The 22,955-nt window shown below is 43.2% G+C and overlaps 1 protein-coding gene across 1 annotated transcript in view; it reads left to right on the forward strand.

Annotated features, from left to right (window-relative positions):
- Window positions 1–22,955, forward strand: part of MCUB (mitochondrial calcium uniporter dominant negative subunit beta) — a 178,816-nt gene that overhangs the window by 138,869 nt on the left and 16,992 nt on the right. Inside the window, exon 6 of the mRNA XM_077476706.1 lies at window positions 4,295–4,498. Coding sequence (XP_077332832.1) covers window positions 4,295–4,498 — 204 coding nt within the window. The remainder of the gene's footprint in view (window positions 1–4,294; window positions 4,499–22,955) is intronic.

Here is a 22,955-nt window from a genome sequence, read left to right on the forward strand (position 1 = left end):
CATGCAGAAGATGAAATAAATCCACGCTGTGCTATGTGAGGAAATGAATCCTATGAACAACCCCGGGATGATTCCACCAGTGATTTTTCAGCTCCTTAAACGTGGGTGCTCACACACTGAGTGCAGTGGGTACCTTACCTCACTGCTGTCAGTAAGACAGCAAAATACTCCAGTGCAGCAGTTGTGTCCTCAAATGGGGTGTATATCCTCAGTAGGTATAGGGGAACTTCAACACTTTGCGGTGTATATCCTAAATGTAGTATGGGCGCCCCCAAAACCTTTTCCTCCAGATATTCCGCAAGGGATCGCAAATCAGACCCAAGAAAGAAAGAGGGGTGCTCCAATAGTGAAGTACGTTCACACAAATACTTTATTATAAAAAGGAACTAAGTCCTGGGTACTCACACTTATACAGTAACAATCAAGCGTTTTTTTCACTAACAAACAACGAACGGCTTCCTCGTTCGTACCCCGGACGTCACTTCCGGTATCCTCCTAGGCCAATCCTACGCGTATCGTCATTGATCACGTGACTTCATCAGGGACTAATGCATAGGAGGTGGACGAACGTTTAAATAGTCTTTGTAATGGGCGGCCATTTTCCTGTAGTCAATCCTATTTACTACTATTCGCAGGCACGACTCTAGTTAGACGGCCATTTTGTGATAGACTACCTTCTCGACCGGTTCTTGTGCGCTTCACGGTCGTATTTTCTATAGATACAGAAATAGTCTATTCGTGTATTAGGTAGATCTGTGTCCGCTTACCTGGCTTCAAGCCTAATTGGGACATTTGGTGGTTATGTTTATTCAAACAATAACCCGGGATCTACCTAATAGCATTCTTAATGTCAGTGGCAATGTAAACACATTCGCTTGCTATTGGAACGACGGGACCACAGTTCGTTCGTGAGCTGGTTTAAAATTAAACTTAAAATTGAACTAGTATTGTAATAGGAAATAGAAAATTCATAAAAAATTATAAAATTATAAAAAATGGCTTGAGATGGAGGGTAATGTGCGAATTATTAGATATTCTTTAATTGGTAAAAAAACATATTGACTCTAAATCTTTCCTATAAATTAAAATATTGGTACTGGTTAATAAGTAAAATATCTAGAATAGTGTGACATAGTATTTTTCATATTAAGATAAAATAAAATTAAAATTGCTCCCGACACTTTAAGCGATGATCAAGATATCAAAAGGACGCATATATATGCGATTTGGGGGATGGGTACCGGAAATGAAGTCCAGAGTTCCAAACACACCCCTTTCAGTATATCATTGTAGAGTACAGTAACAGGCAAGATGTTGTATGTCATAATGCTTTAAATATATAAAATTCAAATTCATAATAAAATATCTAAAATTACCTAAAAATCGCTGATAAAACAGTTAAGATCAAATTCTATGTTGAGTCCTTGAGGTGTGAAAGTGTCTAAGGTAAAAATCCATTTAGATTCTAGCTGGCTGAGCGTTCTCACTTTATGCCCCCCCCTCCAATGCTTTTTTAATTTTATTTTATCTTAATATGAAAAATACTATGTCACACTATTCTAGATATTTTACTTATTAACCAGTACCAATATTTTAATTTATAGGAAAGATTTAGAGTCAATATGTTTTTTTACCAATTAAAGAATATCTAATAATTCGCACATTACCCTCCATCTCAAGCCATTTTTTATAATTTTATAATTTTTTATGAATTTTCTATTTCCTATTACAATACTAGTTCAATTTTAAGTTTAATTTTAAACCAGCTCACGAACGAACTGTGGTCCCGTCGTTCCAATAGCAAGCGAATGTGTTTACATTGCCACTGACATTAAGAATGCTATTAGGTAGATCCCGGGTTATTGTTTGAATAAACATAACCACCAAATGTCCCAATTAGGCTTGAAGCCAGGTAAGCGGACACAGATCTACCTAATACACGAATAGACTATTTCTGTATCTATAGAAAATACGACCGTGAAGCGCACAAGAACCGGTCGAGAAGGTAGTCTATCACAAAATGGCCGTCTAACTAGAGTCGTGCCTGCGAATAGTAGTAAATAGGATTGACTACAGGAAAATGGCCGCCCATTACAAAGACTATTTAAACGTTCGTCCACCTCCTATGCATTAGTCCCTGATGAAGTCACGTGATCAATGACGATACGCGTAGGATTGGCCTAGGAGGATACCGGAAGTGACGTCCGGGGTACGAACGAGGAAGCCGTTCGTTGTTTGTTAGTGAAAAAAACGCTTGATTGTTACTGTATAAGTGTGAGTACCCAGGACTTAGTTCCTTTTTATAATAAAGTATTTGTGTGAACGTACTTCACTATTGGAGCACCCCTCTTTCTTTCTTGGGTCTGATTTGCGATCCCTTGCGGAATATCTGGAGGAAAAGGTTTTGGGGGCGCCCATACTACATTTAGGATATACACCGCAAAGTGTTGAAGTTCCCCTATACCTACTGAGGATATACACCCCATTTGAGGACACAACTGCTGCACTGGAGTATTTTGCTGTCTTACTGACAGCAGTGAGGTAAGGTACCCACTGCACTCAGTGTGTGAGCACCCACGTTTAAGGAGCTGAAAAATCACTGGTGGAATCATCCCGGGGTTGTTCATAGGATTCATTTCCTCACATAGCACAGCGTGGATTTATTTCATCTTCTGCATGAACTTTATGATTTAGCCTTTGTACACTTATTTAGAGACATTTTTTTATCACGTTTGCTGGACTACTATCTTTTGCATTTTGTGATAATAATTTTTTCATACACCGTTTTTTATATTTTTATTGTATATTTTTATATATACTCTTTTTTGCACATATTGCTGGCACTTGTATGCACTTTCATGGACTGACACAGATTTGTTTGATGTCACGATTTTGTTGATAATTTTAAGACTTGCGATTTTTTTTTTTTTTTTTTTTTTTTTTTTTTTTTCTTGTCACTTTATCACGAGTATATAGATTATTTTAGCTTCTTCATTTTATGAATATTAGTAGGAAATAGCTTCAAGCACTGTATTATTCACTTGGTATTTATTCTAGAATTAATGGAATTTTTAATCGCATGAGCACATTTTCAAGATTTTATGCGATTATTTAGTGATTTTAATTTTAATCACATGAGTGCGTTTTCAAGATTTTATGAGATTATTTATTAATTGTGTTATTAGACTTAATTTATTTTATGTGGAGCGCAACACCATCTATTTACTATTTACTGTCACTTTGAGGGGAGGGTTTGCACCTCTGTCGGTGTTTTCTGCTGCAACCACACCAACCTGCTCTAACTTTACCACTATAGCGCGAGGATAACCTACCATTACTAGTTCTTTCTACCACCTCATTTGGGCTTGCCCGCTTGTCCAGGGTTTCTGGGAGCAAGTAATTAAGTTCCTGCATGACCACATGGGCTCCCCCGTTGCCCTATGCCCACGGCAATGTATCCTGGGTCTTCTTCCTCTTCCTGAGGAGGACAAATACTTTAGGACATTTTTGCAGGAGGTCCTCTTCACTGCTCGTATGCAGATAGCCTGCTTGTGGCTTAGGCCTACTCCCCCTACGATACAGCAGTGGAGGGGGGCAGTGAACAGTGTCTTACCGTTTAAAAAAGTAATGTATGCCAACCGGGGGTGCCCAGACAAATTTGGTAAAGTGTGGGATAGTTGGATGGAGAATGCAGATAGCTGCTCTGGTTGAAGAACACCTACCATGCCATTGCGGGGCCCGTCCTCCCCTCTACTCCCCTACGCTACCATGGCCTTTAGGGGCATTTGTTCCTGATCACATCGGTTTAAAATGCTTGTATGTGCAGCAGTCAAGATGTTTCACTTTTGTATGTCAGACGTAAGATGTTTATGTTATTGGGTACTATGTATATTGGTGCTTGTTGCACCAGGGCTTATATATATGTATGATGACATTTTTTATTGCTATGCTCAATAAACTTGATTTTGGTTAAAAAAAAAAAAAAACAATCAAAAAGTTTTAGCTATACATACAATTACATTTTCCAGTGTAGGTGTAAAATAGAAAAAAATGTGATACATTGTGTAAAAGTTTACATTGAGTCAGTGACATGGCTTTTACTAAAGCTTTGACAAAGAATGTCTACCAGTTCTGTAGTGCCTGCTACATTTTCTGACCATGATGATATGGCAACAGAATGCAGCATGGACTATAGAGCTGTCTGTGCCTATTCTGAAATCCACCAACAGAATGAGATTGGATGGAACATAACATATGTTACATACACTGCTAATTCATCTTTCTGTTTTTTTAGATTAGGTTGGATATAATTGATAAATCAGAAACCAGAAGCAATATTCTTATTTGGACTGGACTGGCAGTGCTGTCTACACAGGGAGGCGCTTTAGGCTATCTCACATGGTGGGTCTACTCTTGGGATATTATGGAGCCTGTTACATATTTCCTCACCTATGGAAATGTCATTGCCTTCTATGCATATTATCTTCTAACCAACCTGGTGAGTAGAATGCTCAAGCAACAAAACTGGTTTTATGTTATGATACAGTTCATACTCTAGAGATCATATATATCAATATGGGATAGCAGTCAGCAGAATTGTGACACGATAAAACACACCAATACCTTTGACTGGAAAAATATTTGGCCGCGGCCTTTATTATTGGCTTGAATAAATAAATATTAAAAGTTAGTTTAGAACACGTAAAACAGCTCAGCCACTACGGCTCAAGCTGTATAATCAAATAAAGGGAAATCTCCCCACTTTCATCATATAACTTTAACAACTTCAAATAACTTGTTTAGCTTTGTATAAAATAAACTGTCCCCCCTTGAAAGGTGACACTAGCCACATAATAAAGTTAAACGACACGACTTGGGGAGGGAACACCACAGCTGTTGCTACTGAGGCGATTGAACCTCTGGGGCTCAGAACCCCTCTTTTCATTTGAAAATCCACACAGAAATCCCCCCGAAACTGCCCCGATACAGTGGTCACCTGACCCACCTAGAGTAAAAAGGGCCAGTGGGAGGTCTTCCTGTCATTTTTAAAGCTTGAAGGGATCTTTTCCAATTCCACACTACAATCACCTTAAACTGCCCAGATAGTGTCACCTGACCTTTCCAGAGGCCAAGGGGCAATGGGAAGTCTTCCTGCAATTTAATACTAGAAACCCCGCTGCCGCAATCCCATGAGGCAAAGAGGGCTGAAAACTGTTTCTCCCCCCTTTTCCTTACATGAGATAGCAGTCAGCAGAATTTTGACACAATAAAACACACCAATACCTTTGATTGGAAAAACATTTGGCCGTGGCCTTTATTATTGGTTTTAATAAATAAATGTTAAACTTTAGCACACGTACAACAGCTCAGCCACTATGGCTCAAGCTGTATAATCAAATAAAGGGGAATCTCCCAAAAGACAGGTAGTAAACCACCTGTCACCCACACCTTATAATCGCAGCCTTTTCAATGCATGTGCTGAGACCAGCATTAAGTAAGTCCAAACCTATTTCCATCAAATGGACTCCATCCCTTCTATACAAACCTGGAATCCCACCTTCTAATTCAGTGTGCCTAAAAGAAAATCTCCTGAGAGAACTTAAAAACGCCTGTATTGCCCAGTTAACCCCTTTTCACACTTTTTCTAAGAGCCGTAAGAAATCTGAGTTTAACCACTTGTACCTAGGGATAATTTCTGAAAAAATCATAACTGTCCCTGGGGATGAAAAATTAAACCTTAACAAATCGTCCCTGATTGTGAAAATTAAATCAAGGGTTTTAACCTTCCCCAAATCGTTGCCTCCCAAATGCAAGATTAAAATATCAAGAGCTGGCTACTTTAAATATAAAAAACCTAACTCACTAAAGTCTGACTAAACCATTCCGCGCTTCCCATACCACATTGTTTTGAAATCTGTTCAGTCTAAACCCAAATTTTTAGAATGTACTCTCTCATCCGCTCTCTTGCTGGCCCAATGTACGAATGAATGTCCGATAATCAAGACTATTTTCTGGGGACCTGAAAATATTCAAACAAAAGTTAGGACAAACATATAATTAGAAACTATTGGATTTTTATTTACCTATTCTATCTTGTTCAAAATTTTTATTTTGAAATATCAAATAATAACAAATACTATATATCTGACAATTTTCAGAATATTATTCAATATTACAGAAAATACAGGTAAATTATATTATGCTATGTTTATGACTGGTAGAAAATGATCCATTTTATGAGACTTTTACTTTCAAGGTGTTGTAATAAACTTTCCCTGTAATAATAAAATATTAGATTGTCATATGTAGAGATAATTTCTATGTTTTCTGCGATTATGTAAAATTACCTCTTGGTAAAAAAATATTATGTGAAAAAGATTGAATTGAGGAAGAAAATGGTTCTCAAAAGAATAAGAGGAAAGAAAATAATAAGCAATAAGAGATGAGGGTAGGGAAGACATCAGGGTTCCGGAGGCAAACATTATGTATAGACTGTGATAAGAAAAATGTGTGAGAGGGTGTCAATTGCCATGACGAGAGTACTCGATTGTCAAAGTTATCTGGTATGCAATGTTTGATCCATGGTTTCCATAAATTGTCAAACTTCTTCAAATTCTCGTGTTCTTCAAAAATCTAAAGCGTCCATCTTAGCATGTATAAATGATTGATTCATTCTAAGCTTGGTTTCTGTAATGTTCAATATAGGTGTTTTCCGTGCATTGGCTATTGTCTGCTTTGCGGCTGTCAAGAATATAAGGAATAGTTTAAATTGTTAGAGTGAGAAAGTCCGGTATTAAATTTAGGAAAGCTGTTATTGGGTCTGGTATAATAGAACAATCAAACATTTTTGAGGATATAACATTTTTTTTTTCTCAAAATGTATGTGGACAATTCCACCAGATGTGTATATATGTACCTTGTTCGAGACAGCCACGAAAACAGAGGCCTGAGTTGTCTTTTGCAAATTTAGCTATTCTAGCAGGAACCAAGTACCACTGTGTAAGTACCTTATGATGTTACAACTGCCATTATGTTTGTTGAAGAAGATTTAGTATTAGACTATATATTAGACCATACCAGAGGATCAATATTGCATTCAAGATCTTTTTCCCATTTAGCAACATATGTTGGTATATTAGTATATGATTTAGTGATCAGTTGAGAATATATTATTGAAATGCGACTCTAAGCCCTTGTAAACACGGTCAGACATTCCGACAACAAAATCCGACTGATTTTTTTCCGAAACTGGTGTTGCATACACACGGTCGACAAAGTTGTCCGAAAATCCGTTCGGAACGTGATGACATTTGTACGTTACGACGGGACTACGTTCAGGCTAGTAGCCAATAGCTTTGGTCTCGTAATTTGATCTGGGCATGCGTGTCACTTTGTCTGATCGGAATTCTCTACAAACGATCGGAGAAAGTCCTATTGGATCATGTCGGAAAATTTTATATCCAGCTCTCAAACTTTGTTGGTCGGACATTCCAACGGAAAAAGTCAGATGGAGCCCACACACGGTCGGATTATCCGACAACACGGTCCGATCGGACATTTTCCATTGGAATTTCCGACAGTGTTGACAAGGGCTTAGAATGTGAGAGGATGTTTATGGTATCATTAGAGGAGCGGTGCATAAAATTTTTTGGATTTGAAGGTAACAGAATATTTCGGATTGGGGGAGCCTAAAGGATTTGCATAGTTCTGGAAAAAGGACGTATTGATTTTGCTGACATTATGTCATATAGACAAGAGATGCCAACTTTAGACCAGACTGTAAAAGTTCTGAGAGATATCCAAGCTGGATAAAAGGCCCGGTTTTTATGAAAAGAGAGAAGTGGCTTATATGGCAATTGCAGACCATGTGAGGTCTTGTGTCTATCCCAGATAGAGTGTTTAGTAATTGGATTTTTTTATTGTCTTACGATCTATAGGACGTAACCATAGGATATTATTGATGGGAAGAGGATCACAATCCATTGCTTCAATTACCCACAAAGGAATCTCAATAGTAGAGTGATATTTCAACAGTTGTGTCAGTTAAGCAGCCCTGTAATAAATAGAAAAACTGGAAAACCCAAGCAGCCCATTGATTTAGGGAGGTATAAAGTCTTCCTAGGTAACCGAGGTTTAATTTTCCCCCAAGTGATTGTTGTATAATTCTAAGAAAGTAGGCAGGTATATGAATCCGGAGGACTCTGAATAAATATAAAAATTTAGGGAGAATGGTCATTTTTATTTTATTGATTTTTCTGAACCAAGAAATTTGGTAGGGATGACCAATTAGATAGCGACATAGAAGTTGTTTTCAATAAAGCTTGATAGTTGGCAGCAAATAGATCTGAGGGATTGGCAGTGAATTGGACACCCGAATATGAAAGGCTGTGGTCAGCCCATTTAAAGGGTAGTTAATCTTGTATTATTCGTTTCTCCTTTTCAGTTAATGAGATGTTCAACGCCACTGATTTTTGAACATTGACTCTAAGGCCCGCAATGAGTAAAAATGTATGTAATATGACCATGAGGTTAGGGGCAGAAACTTTGGTGAAGACAAAAATAAAAGGATGTCGTCTGCAAATAAGCATAATTTGTGGCGACATCCACCCAATTCAATACCAGTGATGGTAGGTTCCGTTCTTATACTTTGTGCCAAAAATTCAATAAGTAATGCAAGCAAAAGTGGTGAGAGTGGACATCCTTGACGTGTAGCCCTCTGTATACCAAACTTTTCCAATTTGTAACCTGCATATTTAATATAAGCTATATGTTTATGGTATAATGCAGTGATCCATTGCAAGAAATGTGGGCCAAAGCCCCATTTATTAAGGTTAAAGTGCATATAGGACTATGATATTGTATCAAATGCTTTCTTAATGTCAAGAGAGAAAAACAGGTGGGAATACACTGTATTTTAGCGGTATGTCGGAAAAGGGTTGCACGTCTAATGTTATCACTAGCTAGTTTCATCGCTATTCAACAAACTTGATCACGGTGTATAAGATTACCTATAATTTTGTTTAATCTGTTGGTAAGAATTTTGGCCAGAATTTTTATATCCAAATGTAATAAAGAAATAGAGCAGTAATTTGACCAAAACAGTGTCATCCGTATGGGGTTTGGGAAGCATGCAAATGATTGCTGTCAGTTTCCCTCCTAAGAGAGTGACCTTCTAGGCAGGAATTGAAGTTGTCTTAAAACGATGATAAAGTATCCACAAATGTTCGATAATAAAGAGTGGAAACTCCATTGGGACCAGGTCTCTTAGTTTCAGATTCTTAATAACATTGGGGTATTGTCTCTTGGTAGGTTTCAACTCACGCCGGGAATCTACTAAGTTATATTTCATAATAAGTTTTGAGAAAGAGTGTTAGTCAGACCTTTGAGTCTGTGGTTTTGGCAATTTATCTAGAAAGGGAAAGATAGTCTGGTTAGAATCTCTGCATATAAGTACAGTACCGATTTTATGTGAGTCTATTGTTTGTAGTAAATGGGAGAGAAAAGAATTGGGTTGGTTGTTGGGGGCGAAATATGACAAAATGGTAGTATTAGTATCTAACAAATGCCCTGTAAGAATTTGATAACGGCCTTCAGGATCTTTAATCTCTTTCAATAATGTAAATGGAGTGTTACCGTGAAAAGCAATAAGCACACCACGTTGTTTTGTTGAAGCCGAGGCCGTAAATACTTGGGAGTACAGCTTACTGAAAAAATTAGAGGTGGCTTGTGCAGCAAAGTGGGTTTCTTGGAGACCTACTCGAAGTGCTTTCTTAGAAGCAAAGGGACGAAAGGCTTTAGTACGTTTTTGTGGTATGTTACATCTCTGAATATTAAGGGATAGTATATTTAATGGAGCCATGGTATCAAAGAATCATTAAATATGGTAGCACGCAATCAGAGACTGTATAAGAAAAGATTTGCCTCCGGAATAGTGGGGATAAGGGAAAAGAAAAAAAGCTCAAAAGAATGCTGACTTGGAATTGCATGAATATGAAGCATAACATATGTAATTTCATAACATATCCCTTGAGGCGAGGAAAAAGTCTCCCCCCAAGGGTACATTGGCTATTGTCAGTTGCCTACTGGTTCAAAAAGCAGCCAAGGGTAGCAAGAGGGGAGCGCAAGGAACATCCCTGCAGAAAATGGAAAGCCAACCATGAAAATTGTACTGTTACTATCTGTAAACAAGATTAATAACAAAGTAAATGCCCAAGCATGTATTAAAGGTTTGAAGACTCACAAAATATGAATACTGGCAAGGGATGCAGAATTTGTATGAAATTAGCTTTATGGGACTGGAAGAAATAGTTTTTATATCATCTATTGCTAAAGTTGAGATATTTAACTGAAGAAAGCAGAAATAATGTTTAAAAATAATAATTTTTGACAATATCAATAACTTCTCTAGGGTTCAGAAGATAGTGGGTTGAAGCCATATATAGATATGAGAAGATAGAAGAAAGGGTCTCATTAGCATAGCTAAATATTCAATGCCAGGAATAGAATCTTAGGAAAGTCATTCAAAGAATAAATCTGAACCAATGTATTCGGTTTATCTCCCATAAAAGGGGATCCTTGGTGAGAGAAAATTTTCAGTCCATGAAATAAGCCGGATCCGGATCAGGAGATTGAAAGTGACTTCTTTTGTGTGGACTATGGTGTTAATTTTTTCTTGATGAAGATGATTTACCAGAAGAATGCAAGGTTGCTCTGCGGCGGGTGTCATCAGGATCTTTGGTTGAAGTCATCAGGAGTAGATTCTGTGATGTGGTTTGCAGATCATTTGCATCACGGCATGTGTATTTAGAGCCTTGATAAGAATGCAAATGCACTGAGAAGGGAAAACCCCACTGATAGGTTATTAAATTGCGTTCTAATATGTGAAGTGGTTTCAACACTCCTCTTTTGTTGATGATTAGTTGTGATAGGTCTGCAAATAGTTGGTAATTGTGCCCTTGGAAATGTAGAGATTCTTTATTTCATGCTGCAGCAAGTAATTGTTCCTTCGTACTGGTAACAGTACAAAGGAACATTCCTGACGGACTTTCGGCGGACTTCCGATCGAACAGATTTGCCCATACACGAACGGACCAAAGTCCGTTCGTTTTGAACGTGATGACGTGCGACGGGACTAGAAAAGGAAGCTCAATAGTCAGTAGCCAATAGCTGCCCTAGCGTCTTATTTAGTCCGTCGGACCAGCATACAGACAAACGGTTTTCCCGATAGAAATTGATTCCGTCGGACAGATTTGAAACATGTTCTTTTTCTAGGTCCGTCTGGATTTTTGAAGAAAAAAGTCAGATGAAGCCCACACACGATCATAATATCCGACGGAATTCAGTTGGACCTTTTCTAACAGAAAGTCCGGTCGTGTGTACATGGCATTAAGAGACACTCTACACCAGGGGTTGACAAATTTGCTTTGAATTTAGGAGCCAGTTGAAAAAGGAGCCAGTTTTTTTTTGTTTTGTTTTTTTAAGACTGGTATGGATTGTCAGCTCCCGGGATAAGGCCAGTCATTTTCACCCCCTATCCCTAACTCACAACGGAGCACCCAGTCAATAACTCCAATGTAACGCTGTTACATCAGGTTTATGGGCTGACCAGAAAGAGTAAGGCTGGCAACAGATGGAACTGGTTGGCTTAGGCAGGTGGCACTGGTTTGGGACTGACGGATGGTACTGGTTGCCACTGGCAGGCACGTGGAACTGCCAGATGGCACTGGCAGGTGACATTGATTGGCACTGGCAGGTGACACTGGCTGGCATTGGCAGGTGACACTATTGGCACTGGCAGGTGGCACTGACTGGCGGTGGCACTGGTTGGCACTGGCAGGTGGCGCTGTCACGTAGCACTGATTGGCACTGGCAGGTGGCACTGATTGGCAGGTGGCACTGGCAGGAGATTGGCAGGTGGGCCTGGTTGGCGATGGCAGGTGGCCCTGGTTGGCGATGGCAGGTGGCCCTGGTTGGCGGTGGCACTGGTTGGCAGTGGCACTGGTTGATGGTGGCACTGGCAGGTGGCACTGGTTGGTGGTAGCAGGTGGCACTGATTGGTGTTGGCAGTGGCACTGATTGTCACTGGCAGATGGCACTGGTAGGTGGTACTGATTGGCGGTGGCACTGGTTGGTCATGGCAGGTGGCACTGGTGGCTGCAGGTGGCATTGATTGGCGGTGGCACTGGTTGGCGGTGGCAGGTGGGACTGGTTGGCACTGGCAGGTGGCACTGGTTGGCGGTGGCACTGGCAGGTGGCACTGGTTGGTGGTGGTAGCAGGTGGCACTGGCAGGTGGCACTGGTTGGTGGTGGCACTGGCAGGTGGTAGCAGGTGGCACTGGCAGGTGGCACTGATTGGTAGTGGCAGGTGGCACTGATTGTCACTGGTAGGTGGCACCAATTGGCGGTGGCACTGGTGGTTGCAGGTGGCATTGATTGGCAGTGGCACTGGTTGGCACTGGCGGTGGCACTGGTTGTTGGTGGCAGGTGGCACTGGTTGTTGGTGGCAGGTGGCACTGGTTGGTGGTGGCAGGTGGCACTGGTTGGTGGTGGCAGGTGGCACTGATTGATGGTGACACTCTGCACTGGCAGGTGGCACTGATTGGTAGTGGCAGGTGGCACTGATTGTCACTGGTAGGTGGCACTGATTGGCGGTGGCAGTGGTTGGTGCTTGCAGGTGGCATTGAGTGGTGGTGGCACTGGTTGGCACTGGCAGGTAGCACTGATTGGCGGTGGCAGGTGGCACTGGTTGGTGGTGGCAGGTGGCACTGATTGGCGGTGGCACTGGTTGTTGGTTGCAGGTGGCATTGGTGGTGGCACTGATTGGCGGTGGCAGGTGGCACTGATTGGCGGTGGCAGGTGGCACTGGTTGGCGGTGGCACTGGTTGGTGACACTCGGCACTGGCAGGTGGCACTGATTTGCGGTGGCATTGGTTGGCACTGGTTGGCGGTGGCACTAGTTGGCACTGGCAGGTGGAACTGATTGGCGGTGGCACTGGTTGGTGGCAGGTGGCACTGATTGGCGGTGACATTCGGCACTGATTGGCAGTGGCACTGGCAGGTGGCACTGGTTGGCGGTGGCACTGGCAGGTGGCACTGATTTACGCTGGCACTGGTTGGCAGTGGCATTGGTTGGTGGTGGCAGGTGGCACTGATTGGCGGTGACACTTGGCACTGGCAGGCATAATCCATTATGGGCATTGGTGCCCGTAAAAAAGATGGCCGCGAGCAGACCATGGAACAGCGCATGCGCCGTTCTAAAGCCGGCCAGGCTCGGAAAAGTTTGTACGTGCTCAGCCGGGGGCGGCTCATGCGCCATTTTCAAATAGCCGATCTGGACACTGGCAGAGGAGCCGAGCAGGGGTGAGGACTGAGGAGGGAAGAGGAGAGTAAACTGAGTGAAAGCGTAGGACATCGCTGGGAGCCCGGAGGCGGCGGAGGGTGAAGCTGTGGCATGCAAGGGGAGGGACAGAGACTGATGTGTTCTGTCAACTATCATATTACTTCTCCACATCATCAGTGCTGTGTCGTCCTCCTGTTCCCATTTCTCCTCTCCACAGGTCAGGGAAGCACTGTGCTGCCCTGACCTGTGGAGAGGAGAAAGAGGCACAGGAGGAGGACACAGCACACTGATAATGTGGAGAAGTAATATGATGGTGGACAGAGGAGGAGGCTAAGGTAAGGAGGACACTATCATGTCCACAACCTCTATCCCCCTCCTGTAGTATGTCCGCAACCTCTGTCCCCCTCCTGTAGTATGTCCACAACCTCTGCTCCCTCCTGTAGTATGTCCGCAACCTCTGCCCCCCTCCTCTAGTATATCCGCAACCTCTGCCCCCCTCCTGTAGTATGTCCGCAACTTCTGCCCCCCTCCTGTAGTATGTCCGCAACCTCTGCCCCCCTACTTCAGTTTGTCCGCAGCCTCTCTCCACCTCCTGCAGTATGCCTGCAGCCTCTCTCCACCTCCTGCAGTATGTCCGCAGCCTCTCTCCACCTCCTGTCATGTCCGCAGCCTCTGTCCACCTGCTGTATCGTGTCCGCAGCCTCTGTCCACCTGCTGTATCGTGTCCGCAGCCTCTGTCCACCCGCTGTATCGTGTCCGCAGCCTCTGTCCACCCGCTGTATCGTGTCCGCAGCCTCTGTCCACCTGCTGTATCGTGTCCGCAGCCTCTGTCCACCTGCTGTATTGTGTCCGCAGCCTCTGTCCACCTGCTGTATCGTGTCCGCAGCCTCTGTCCACCTGCTGTATCGTGTCCGCAGCCTCTGTCCACCTGCTGTATCGTGTCCGCAGCCTCTGTCCACCTGCTGTATCGTGTCCGCAGCCTCTGTCCACCTGCTGTATCGTGTCCGCAGCCTCTGTCCACCTGCTGTATCGTGTCCGCAGCCTCTGTCCACCTGCTGTATCGTGTCCGCAGCCTCTGTCCACCTCCTGTATCGTGTCCGCAGCCTCTGTCCACCTCCTGTATCATGTCCGCAGTTCTTTGCCCCCAACCCAGGGATTCCCCTCTGCCCCCATCCCAGGAATCCCTCTGCTTCCATCCTAGGGGTCCAGGAGTGTACATATGTTGCAGCCTCAGCAGAAATTATACACCCTGTCACGCTTGTCATGGGGCTTGCTCTGCAAAGGTTGTGCAACCTTATCCAGTACAGCGACTAAGTGGCTAAAGCAGGCTATAAGGAGGCGTTGTATTGCCTCATCACATAACTTGCTTTATCCCTTTGGATCCCACACTAGCATGATGCTACTGCATGCATTACACATTGTTGCAGGGTGTTTGCAGAGTGGCCCTATTCACTTGATTGGGTCATGATCATCCACCAAAAGCAACAGGGGGTATAATTCCTGCCGCAGCATGTGTACATTCTCAGCTGCTGCCTCTGCAGCTAAAGGGGATAGAGACCAATGTATGTAATGTGGGCAGTGTGGCTGGGACACAGGGGGGCCCCATGATCTCCTATTGCCCGGGGACCCCATGAGTTGTCAGTCCGCCCTTGCTCCTGAAAAAACTTTATTCATATACGACCAGAAGTTTTTACTTAAGTTTATTCAAGAATAACAGAGCTAAACCTTTGGAAACCGAGGTATCGGCGACACCATACTCTTGCAAAAATGAAGACCATAACCACCAAGCTGATTGGTATACTGCCATTGTGTAGCGGGCAATAGAGTGCTGTACATTGATTAAAACCTTCTTCAAATGAGTTTCCACAAGAACTTTGGTTAAGACAAACCCACCGGGTCCGCGTTTGGCAACAGGGAAGTGAAACGTTACATCTGAAAACAAGATAAACCATCCGCTACGTCATTTGTTCTGCCGGGTATAAATTTTGCTTTAATCCAAATGTTCAGACTCAAACATTTAAAAATGAAATGCCTCAGCAGAACAATGACTGACAGAGACTTTGAGGATAAGCAATTTAATGCATACATAACACCTTTACTGTCTGTACTAAAGAGGATTCGCCTGTTTTTGTGCCCCAAAGCTTAATTGCCACCAAAATTGGGAATAGTTCTATGAAAACACTGTTTAACCAGTTCTCGATGTACGTCGGCAGAATGGCACGGGCAGGCATATTGGCGTACAGGTACGTCCATTTTTTTATGCCGCCCTGCCATTGCGTGCGCGCCGCCGGTGGCGAGCTCGTGTGCCAGTCGGGATCCCCATGAGCCTGGTCACGGGTCCCGCGGACTCGATCGCCGCGGGGATACCCGCGATCGTCTCACGAGGAGGCTGAACGGAGAGATACCGTTGTAAACAGCATCTCCCCATTCTGCCTAGCAACAAGTGACGCTGATCTCTACTCCATGTGATTGGAGCAGAGATCAATGTTCGCTAACACAAAGCCCAGCCCCCCGCAGTTAGTACCATGCCCCTAGGAACACTTAACCCCTACATTGCCACCCCCTGGTTAACCCCTTCACTGCCAGTGTCATTTACACAGGAATCAATGCATTTGTATAGCACTGATTGCTGTATAAATGACAATGGTCCCAAAAATGTCCGATGTGTCCGCCATAATGTGGCAGTTAAAATAAAAATCGCTGATCGCCGCCATTACTAGTAAAAAAAAAAAAAAAATTTTTATAAAAATGGCATTAAAACTATCCCCTATTTTGTAAACGCTATAACTTTTGCGCAAACCAATCAATCGCTTATTGCGATTTTTTTTTTTTTTTTTTTTTTTACCAAAAATATGTAGAAGAATACGTATCGGCCTAAACTGAGGGAAAAAAATGTTTTTTTATATATTTTTGGGGATATTTATTATAGCAAAAAATAATGCGTTTTTTTTTTAAATTGTCGCTCTATTTTTGTTTATAGCGCAAAAAATAAAAATCACAGGGGTGATCAAATACCACCAAAAGAAAGCTCTATTTGTGGGAAAAAAAGGACATCAATTTTCTTTGGCAGCCACGTCGCGCGATTGCGCAATTGTCAGTTAAAGCGACGCAGTGCCGAAGCGCAAAAAGTGGTCTGCTCTTAAGCCAGCAAAATGGACTGGTCTGAAAGTGGTTAAGTAGCCCTTGAGCTTCCAGGCAGGATCCCAGGGCTCAGTGCACCAATGCGTTTTCCATATGGCAGTGAATCCCAGGGACCCTTCAGAATCCATCTGAAGACAGAATTCCCCATCCTTGACAAAATCGCCCTGCCGTTGAAGTATTCTTTGTATTTTTCCTTTGTAAAAGGGACCCCAAAAGCCTCACAAACTGAAGAAATTGCTAGCAATAAATCCCTACAGGCATTTGGATGAGGAGGACCTAGGTAAGGAAAAGCATCCAAGTAATGGATCAGGGAATTCACACCCACCGTCCTTGCAACTACCCATTCTAGGATTCAAAATAAAAACAATATAAAGAACAGCCCATTGGCAGGCATTAGTCGAAATAAAATGTTCCCTGAAAAAAGCCTAACAAATTAAATGATGTAGGGTCTATAGGCAGCAGCCTGAAAGCAGCTTTCATGTATGCCTTAGCCAGCAAAGCTCCCGGACCTAATTCCTTCAAAATTACCAAAGCGTCCTCAAAGGAAGCATATGAAACAGACAAAATCTAGTCCTGTATTTGGTCCTTTAGGGAATCGCCTGAAGCGAATGACAAATGTTGGATAAGTCGGTAAGAGTTTGGTTCCTTTTTGGGAAAAATTCCTAAAGGGTAAATCCTAAAATCTGAAAGGGGGGGGGGTCCCTAAATGGGCCAGCTACCCTACCCAAACTAATTTTGCTAGTGATTTTTTCTAACACTCTAGCTTCTAAACCGTTTATTGATTTTAAATTGTGATGTATCTTGCACCCTGAGCCGTTAAAACTTGGTAAAGAAAAAACCGAGAACACCCCTTTTAAACAGAAGATGTGTTGTCTGTGTGTCTGGTAATTCCTTGAGCCAAGGGGCCATTACATGACTCTGCCTTTAGAAAAGGATTCCTTACCTGCCGACTGGTTTGAAGTTTCTTTAAACACTTGGAGATGGGGTGAGTACTTGCACAAAATGTGCACTTGTGCCTGTACTTACTAGAGTCAGGCAATCTACAGTGAGTTTAATTGATGTTAAAACAGACCCCTTTTCTGTAATTGGAGTGTGATACTTGGTTTGGGGGAGTGGCTTGTCTGATAATTGTTGGCCTTTGGGGATGAAAAAGATTCAGCCATAGGCCAATATTGAACACTGTAATAAAGGGTGTACCACCAATTTTTGTCTAAATGATTCATCATGAATAAACCAAGCCATACCCCTAAAGTTTTTATACGCTTCCAAAATTATGTCCAAATGCTAAGGGTTTTTCTCTGGATGTTTTTCGCATAGCACGCTAGCGAATATAAAAAAGGGCTTGCAACCTTTTTAACAAAAGTTTTGTTAATTGCCCGTCTTCTATCTTCAGATTTATCATCTCTTCCACCTGACCTCTGAAGAAACTCTCTTTTGACGAGGGGAGTAATGATAATAAGTCCAAAAATTCCCCTCGCCAAATTTCCTCCTTGATGCCGGTGGATAAATGAAAACCTAGAGGAGACCAGATACATGGCAGCACTTCCTTCCTACAAGTTTCAGGAAAATTTGTGTTTTGTAAATGAATAATATCAGCTGTAGAAGAAAGCTGGAAATTTGTCAATGAAAAAAACCTGAGTTAGCATTAACTCCACTAGATGGCGCCCAAACCATGGCCACATTTTCCTCACTGGCAGATGATATTGCAGTCAAGGGAGCAGTATTATTCAACACAGAAGCAGATAAAGAAACCTCTAAACTTTCTCTAACTGCATTCAATCCCCTAACAGTTCTGACTGGAACAGAGGAGAATAAAGCAAATAAATGTGGAGCAAACTCACCAGTGCCAGGTACAGCAGCAGCAGCGCCTGCCTGTTGATCCCTTGATTTGCAGACCACTGGGATAGGATGTCCTTGGAGATGCTGCCCGACCACCAGAGCGGCTTGACATGCTTGGGATCCTCTCTTCCAACACCCCTTGTGTCCTGGGCAGCGCTATTCTCTCTGGGCTCCTTCTTGCTTTGCACTCCCCCGCCCTTCCAGGCATGCCACTTTTGCACGGAGGGGGATCCCCAGCACTGCGGGAAGACGCAGTGCGGGGGAGTAATGATGGTTCCTGCCGGAAGGGAAGTGACACCCTGAGCTGACAGACGACCCGGAACTTCCTTCGTGGGTGGAACATCCTCTTCCTCCAAACCCACCGCTGGGCTCCGGACTTCTCCATCTTTCAAAGCCTTGACAGCTCTGATGGGGTCCTTGAAGTAGAATCTATGGTGGTGTCTGTGGTGGCTGTTGCGATGGAGGCAGCCCTGCCGACGACGGCTCCAGGAACTTCGGCTGTGCATCTTCGGATCCAGTTTCCCCCCCCCCGCTTCTTCTCCAGCTCTTTTGATGAGACGCCTCAGAAGGGACATCTTTTTTTCCAATTCTACACTACAATCCCCTTAAACTGCCCAGATACAGTGTCATCTGACCTTTCCAGAGGCTATGGGCCAATGCAATGGGAAGTCTTCCCGCAATTTTTGTAACCTGAGGGAATACTAGAAACCCCACTGCCGCAATCCCATGAGATAAGGGGGGCTTAAAATTGTTTCACCCCCTTTATTTTACATTCTGGATACATGAATCTGGTGGCATTACTGGGGATGCCTGACAGCACGGCGGTTTGCTATTGTGGAGTGATCACGGGTGGCCGGTGGACATCGCATTCGCCTGGTCCACTGATTGGCTCTCCCTGTGGCCAATCAGCATGCAACTACAGCTCCGGCGGTGCACACGTGAGCCTCCCAGTGGCTATTGAACAAAATCACGTACAGATATGTGATTTTGCGCAATAGAGCAGCCTGTCCCAGCCCCAGCCCCAGACCATCACACTACCACCACCATATTTTACTGTTGGTATAATGTTCTTTTTATGAAATGCAGTGTTCCTTCTACGCCAGATATACTTGGACACACACCTTCCAAAGAGTTCCACTTTTGTCTCATCGGTCCACAGAATGTTGTCCCAAAAGTCTTGGGGATCATCAAGATGTGTTGTGGAGAAATTGAGATGCTTTGATGTTTTTTGCTCAGCAGTGGTTTTCTCCTTGGAACTCTGCCATGCAGGCCATTTTTGCCCAGTCTTTTCCTGATGGTGGAGGCATGAACGCTGACCTTAACTGAGGCAAGTGAGGCCTGCAGTTCCTTGGACGTTGTTGTGGGGTCTTTTGTGACCTCTTGGATGAGTCGTCGCTGCGCTCTTGGGGTAATTTTGGGCAGCCGGCCACTCCTGGGAAGGTTCACCACTGTTCCATGTCTTCGCCATTTGTGGATAATGGCTCTCACTGTGGTTCGCTGGATTCCCAAAGCTTTGGAAATGGCTTTATAACCCTTTCCAGACTGATAGATCTCAATTACTTTCTTTCTCAATTGTTCCTGAATTTCTTTGGGTCTCGGCATGATGTGTAGCTTTTAAGGATCTTCTGGTGGACCTTACTGTGTCAAGCAGCTCCTATTTAAGTGATGCCTTGATTGTGAACAGGTGTGGCAATAATCAGGCCTGGGTGTGGCTAGAGAAATTGAACTCAGGTGTGGACAACCACAGTTATAGTATGTTTTAACAAGGGGGCAATCACTTTTTCACACAGGGCCATGATGGTTTGGATTTTTTTTCACCTTTAATAATAAACACCTTCATTTACAAATTGCATTTTGTGTTTACTTGTGTTATCCTTGACTATTGTTTAAATTGGTTTGATGTTCCGAAACACTTAAGTGTGACAAACATGCAAAGGAACAGGAAATGAGGAAGGGGCAAACACTTTTTCACACCACTGTATAATTATGCTATGCAAACAGGACAGTTACCGCCCTCTGTCAGAGGCGCTGATTGTCCTCATTCCCAAACCCCATGCAGATCACCTGCTTTGTGAATCGTTTAGACCGATTTTGCTTATTCAGATATCAAGATTCTAGCCAAGGTGCTTGCCCGGCGAATGAACACAGTCATCGCTGCTATTATTGGCGCGGACCAAACTGCGTTCATCCCTGGGCGATCAACCTCCATCAATCTACGTAGGCTTTTTACTAATCTGCAAGTCACTCATGATAATGTGGGATCTCGGGCCGTATTGGCCTTGGACGCTCACAAGGCATTTGACTCAGTTGAATGGCCATATCTGTTGGAAGTTTTAGCAAAATTCGGATTCGGCAACACCTTTATTAGGTGGGTGCAACCACTCTACCTGAAGCCCACTGCTAGACTAAGAGTGAACGCAGCCATGTCTGATCCCTTTCTGATAAAGAGAGGCACTAGAGAGGGATGTCTCCTATCGCCGCTGCTATTTGCATTGGCGATAGAACCTCTGGCAGCACTAATAAGATCTAGTGGGGAGGTAGTGGGACTGACGATTGGGGGTCTGGAAGAAAAGGTGTCTTTGTACGCTGATGATATGTTAATTTACCTATCGGACCCCCAGTCATCTCTCCCAGCCCTGCTGGAAATTATTCAGAGGTTTGGTCACTTTTCTGGGTTCCAGGTCAACTGGGACAAATCCCTTCTCTTTATGATAGACCAAGCAACGTCGATAGTGCCACCTCCCTCCTGCCCCTTACAAATAGTCAGTTCCTTCCGATATCTGGGGGTTACGGTGAAACAACCAATCTCCTCCTACATCAAAATCCACCTAGATCCTCTTATCAGAAGACTGAGAACCACATTAAAGACGTGGACCAATCTCCCCCTAACACTACTAGGTAGGATAAACATCTTTAAAGTGATCTTTTTACCACGATTTCTGTATATCCTGAGTAATTCGCCAGTATATTTCACTAAGGTCAAATTTAAGGAAATAGAATCTATCCTCACCACTTTCATTTGGAGGGGGGAGCAGTTAGGATTGCGACAACCACCCTGCAGTTACTGGTAATGGAGGCCGGACTGGCTTTACCTTGCATTCAAACCTATTATATGACCTCACAGTTGGCCCACGCGCACTGGTGGTTTTATCCTGAAACCAACAATGCGACCACTGCCTTGGGGGCTGCTATACTCTCCTATGAATCTCTTCAAAATTTGATTCATCGTATGTCTCTTAGAGGGAGAGAGGGCACAACTATATATGAGAGGGCATAACCTCTGGGGAAATCCAAATTTGTAGGAATTCTACCGCAGAACCGATGGGGGAGGGATTCTGGTCTACACGGGGTGTGAAAACGATCATGCACCTATTTTAAAATATGTTCCGCCCTTTTGAGGAATTTCGTCGGGAATATAATTTACCCAATACGGCCTACTTTCTATATCTACAGATACATCACACTGCTGCAGCGCAGTTTGGCCTTCGTAACATAGTTGTTCAACTCTCCCCGCTAGAACGATTGCTGACAGATTCTTCTCACACCAAACTAGTTTCATCATATTATAGATCCCTCCTACATTCTACAACTCATAGGCTCAGCAATACAGCCGATAAATGGAGTGCTGACATCCCTGAGTTGACGGAGGACATCTGGCAGGAAGTTCTTCCCCTCCAGGTCCCCTCAGTCATCTCTTCCCGTGACAAAGTGATGCAGACAAAATTGTTATACAGATCCTACTTCACACCATGTTTACTATACAAATTAAATAGATTACCCTCTGCATTATGTTCTCGGTGCGGTACGACAGATGGCACATTCTTTCCCCTGATGTGGGAGTGTACCCCGATTAGAAAGTTCTGGTCGGAGGTCACGGCCTTCATCAGCTCCTTAACTCAGATACCCAATATTTGCAACCCTCTGCTGTGCTTACTGGGATATATTGATGACAGTATATCCAAGAATGTACAAACCTTTCTGCGTATAGTACTATTCTATGGCAAAAAATCGATAACCATCCACTGGAAGTCTCAGTCCGCACCCACTATAACCTTTTGGATCACTACCATTAATCATGCAATACCATTATATAAGTTGACGTATGAGTCCAGAGGATGCCCAAAAAAATTCCTTAAGATTTGGGGCTTTTGGGTCAGCTCTGAAAGTACCATACCACCACCTCTTGAAAGATTAATGGAAGCTTCTTGTTCATTACTTGGATCCAATTAAGCTGAATAGATATGTGACCGTTGTCACATACCCAGTAAATGTATACCAGTTTACCAGATTATGTAATGATTTGAGTGATGTTCACTCTACATGCAGTTTGTTTTCTGTATTGTTTGTTGTATATGAAAATAAATAAAAATTCTACTTTAAAAAACAAATTGTCATTGTAAAGTGTGACAGCGCTGAAAGCTGAAAATTGGTCTGAGCAGGAGGGGGTTTAAGTGCCCAGTAGGCAAGTGGTTAAAGGAAAAAAACTTTAGAGGATAGAATTTGAAATGGACTTGAAAAACGTAACATTAACCACTTAAGCCTCAGACCATTTGGCTGCCTAAAGACCAGAGGACTTTTTACAATTTGGCACTGCGCTGCTTTAACTGGTAATTGCACGGTCATGCATTGTTGTACC

The sequence above is a fragment of the Lithobates pipiens genome, unplaced genomic scaffold (genome assembly GCF_037356315.1).
Source record: "Lithobates pipiens isolate NorthernLeopardFrog02 unplaced genomic scaffold, aLitPip1_a1.2 Scaffold_13, whole genome shotgun sequence".
NCBI classification, from domain to species: Eukaryota; Metazoa; Chordata; class Amphibia; order Anura; family Ranidae; genus Lithobates; species Lithobates pipiens.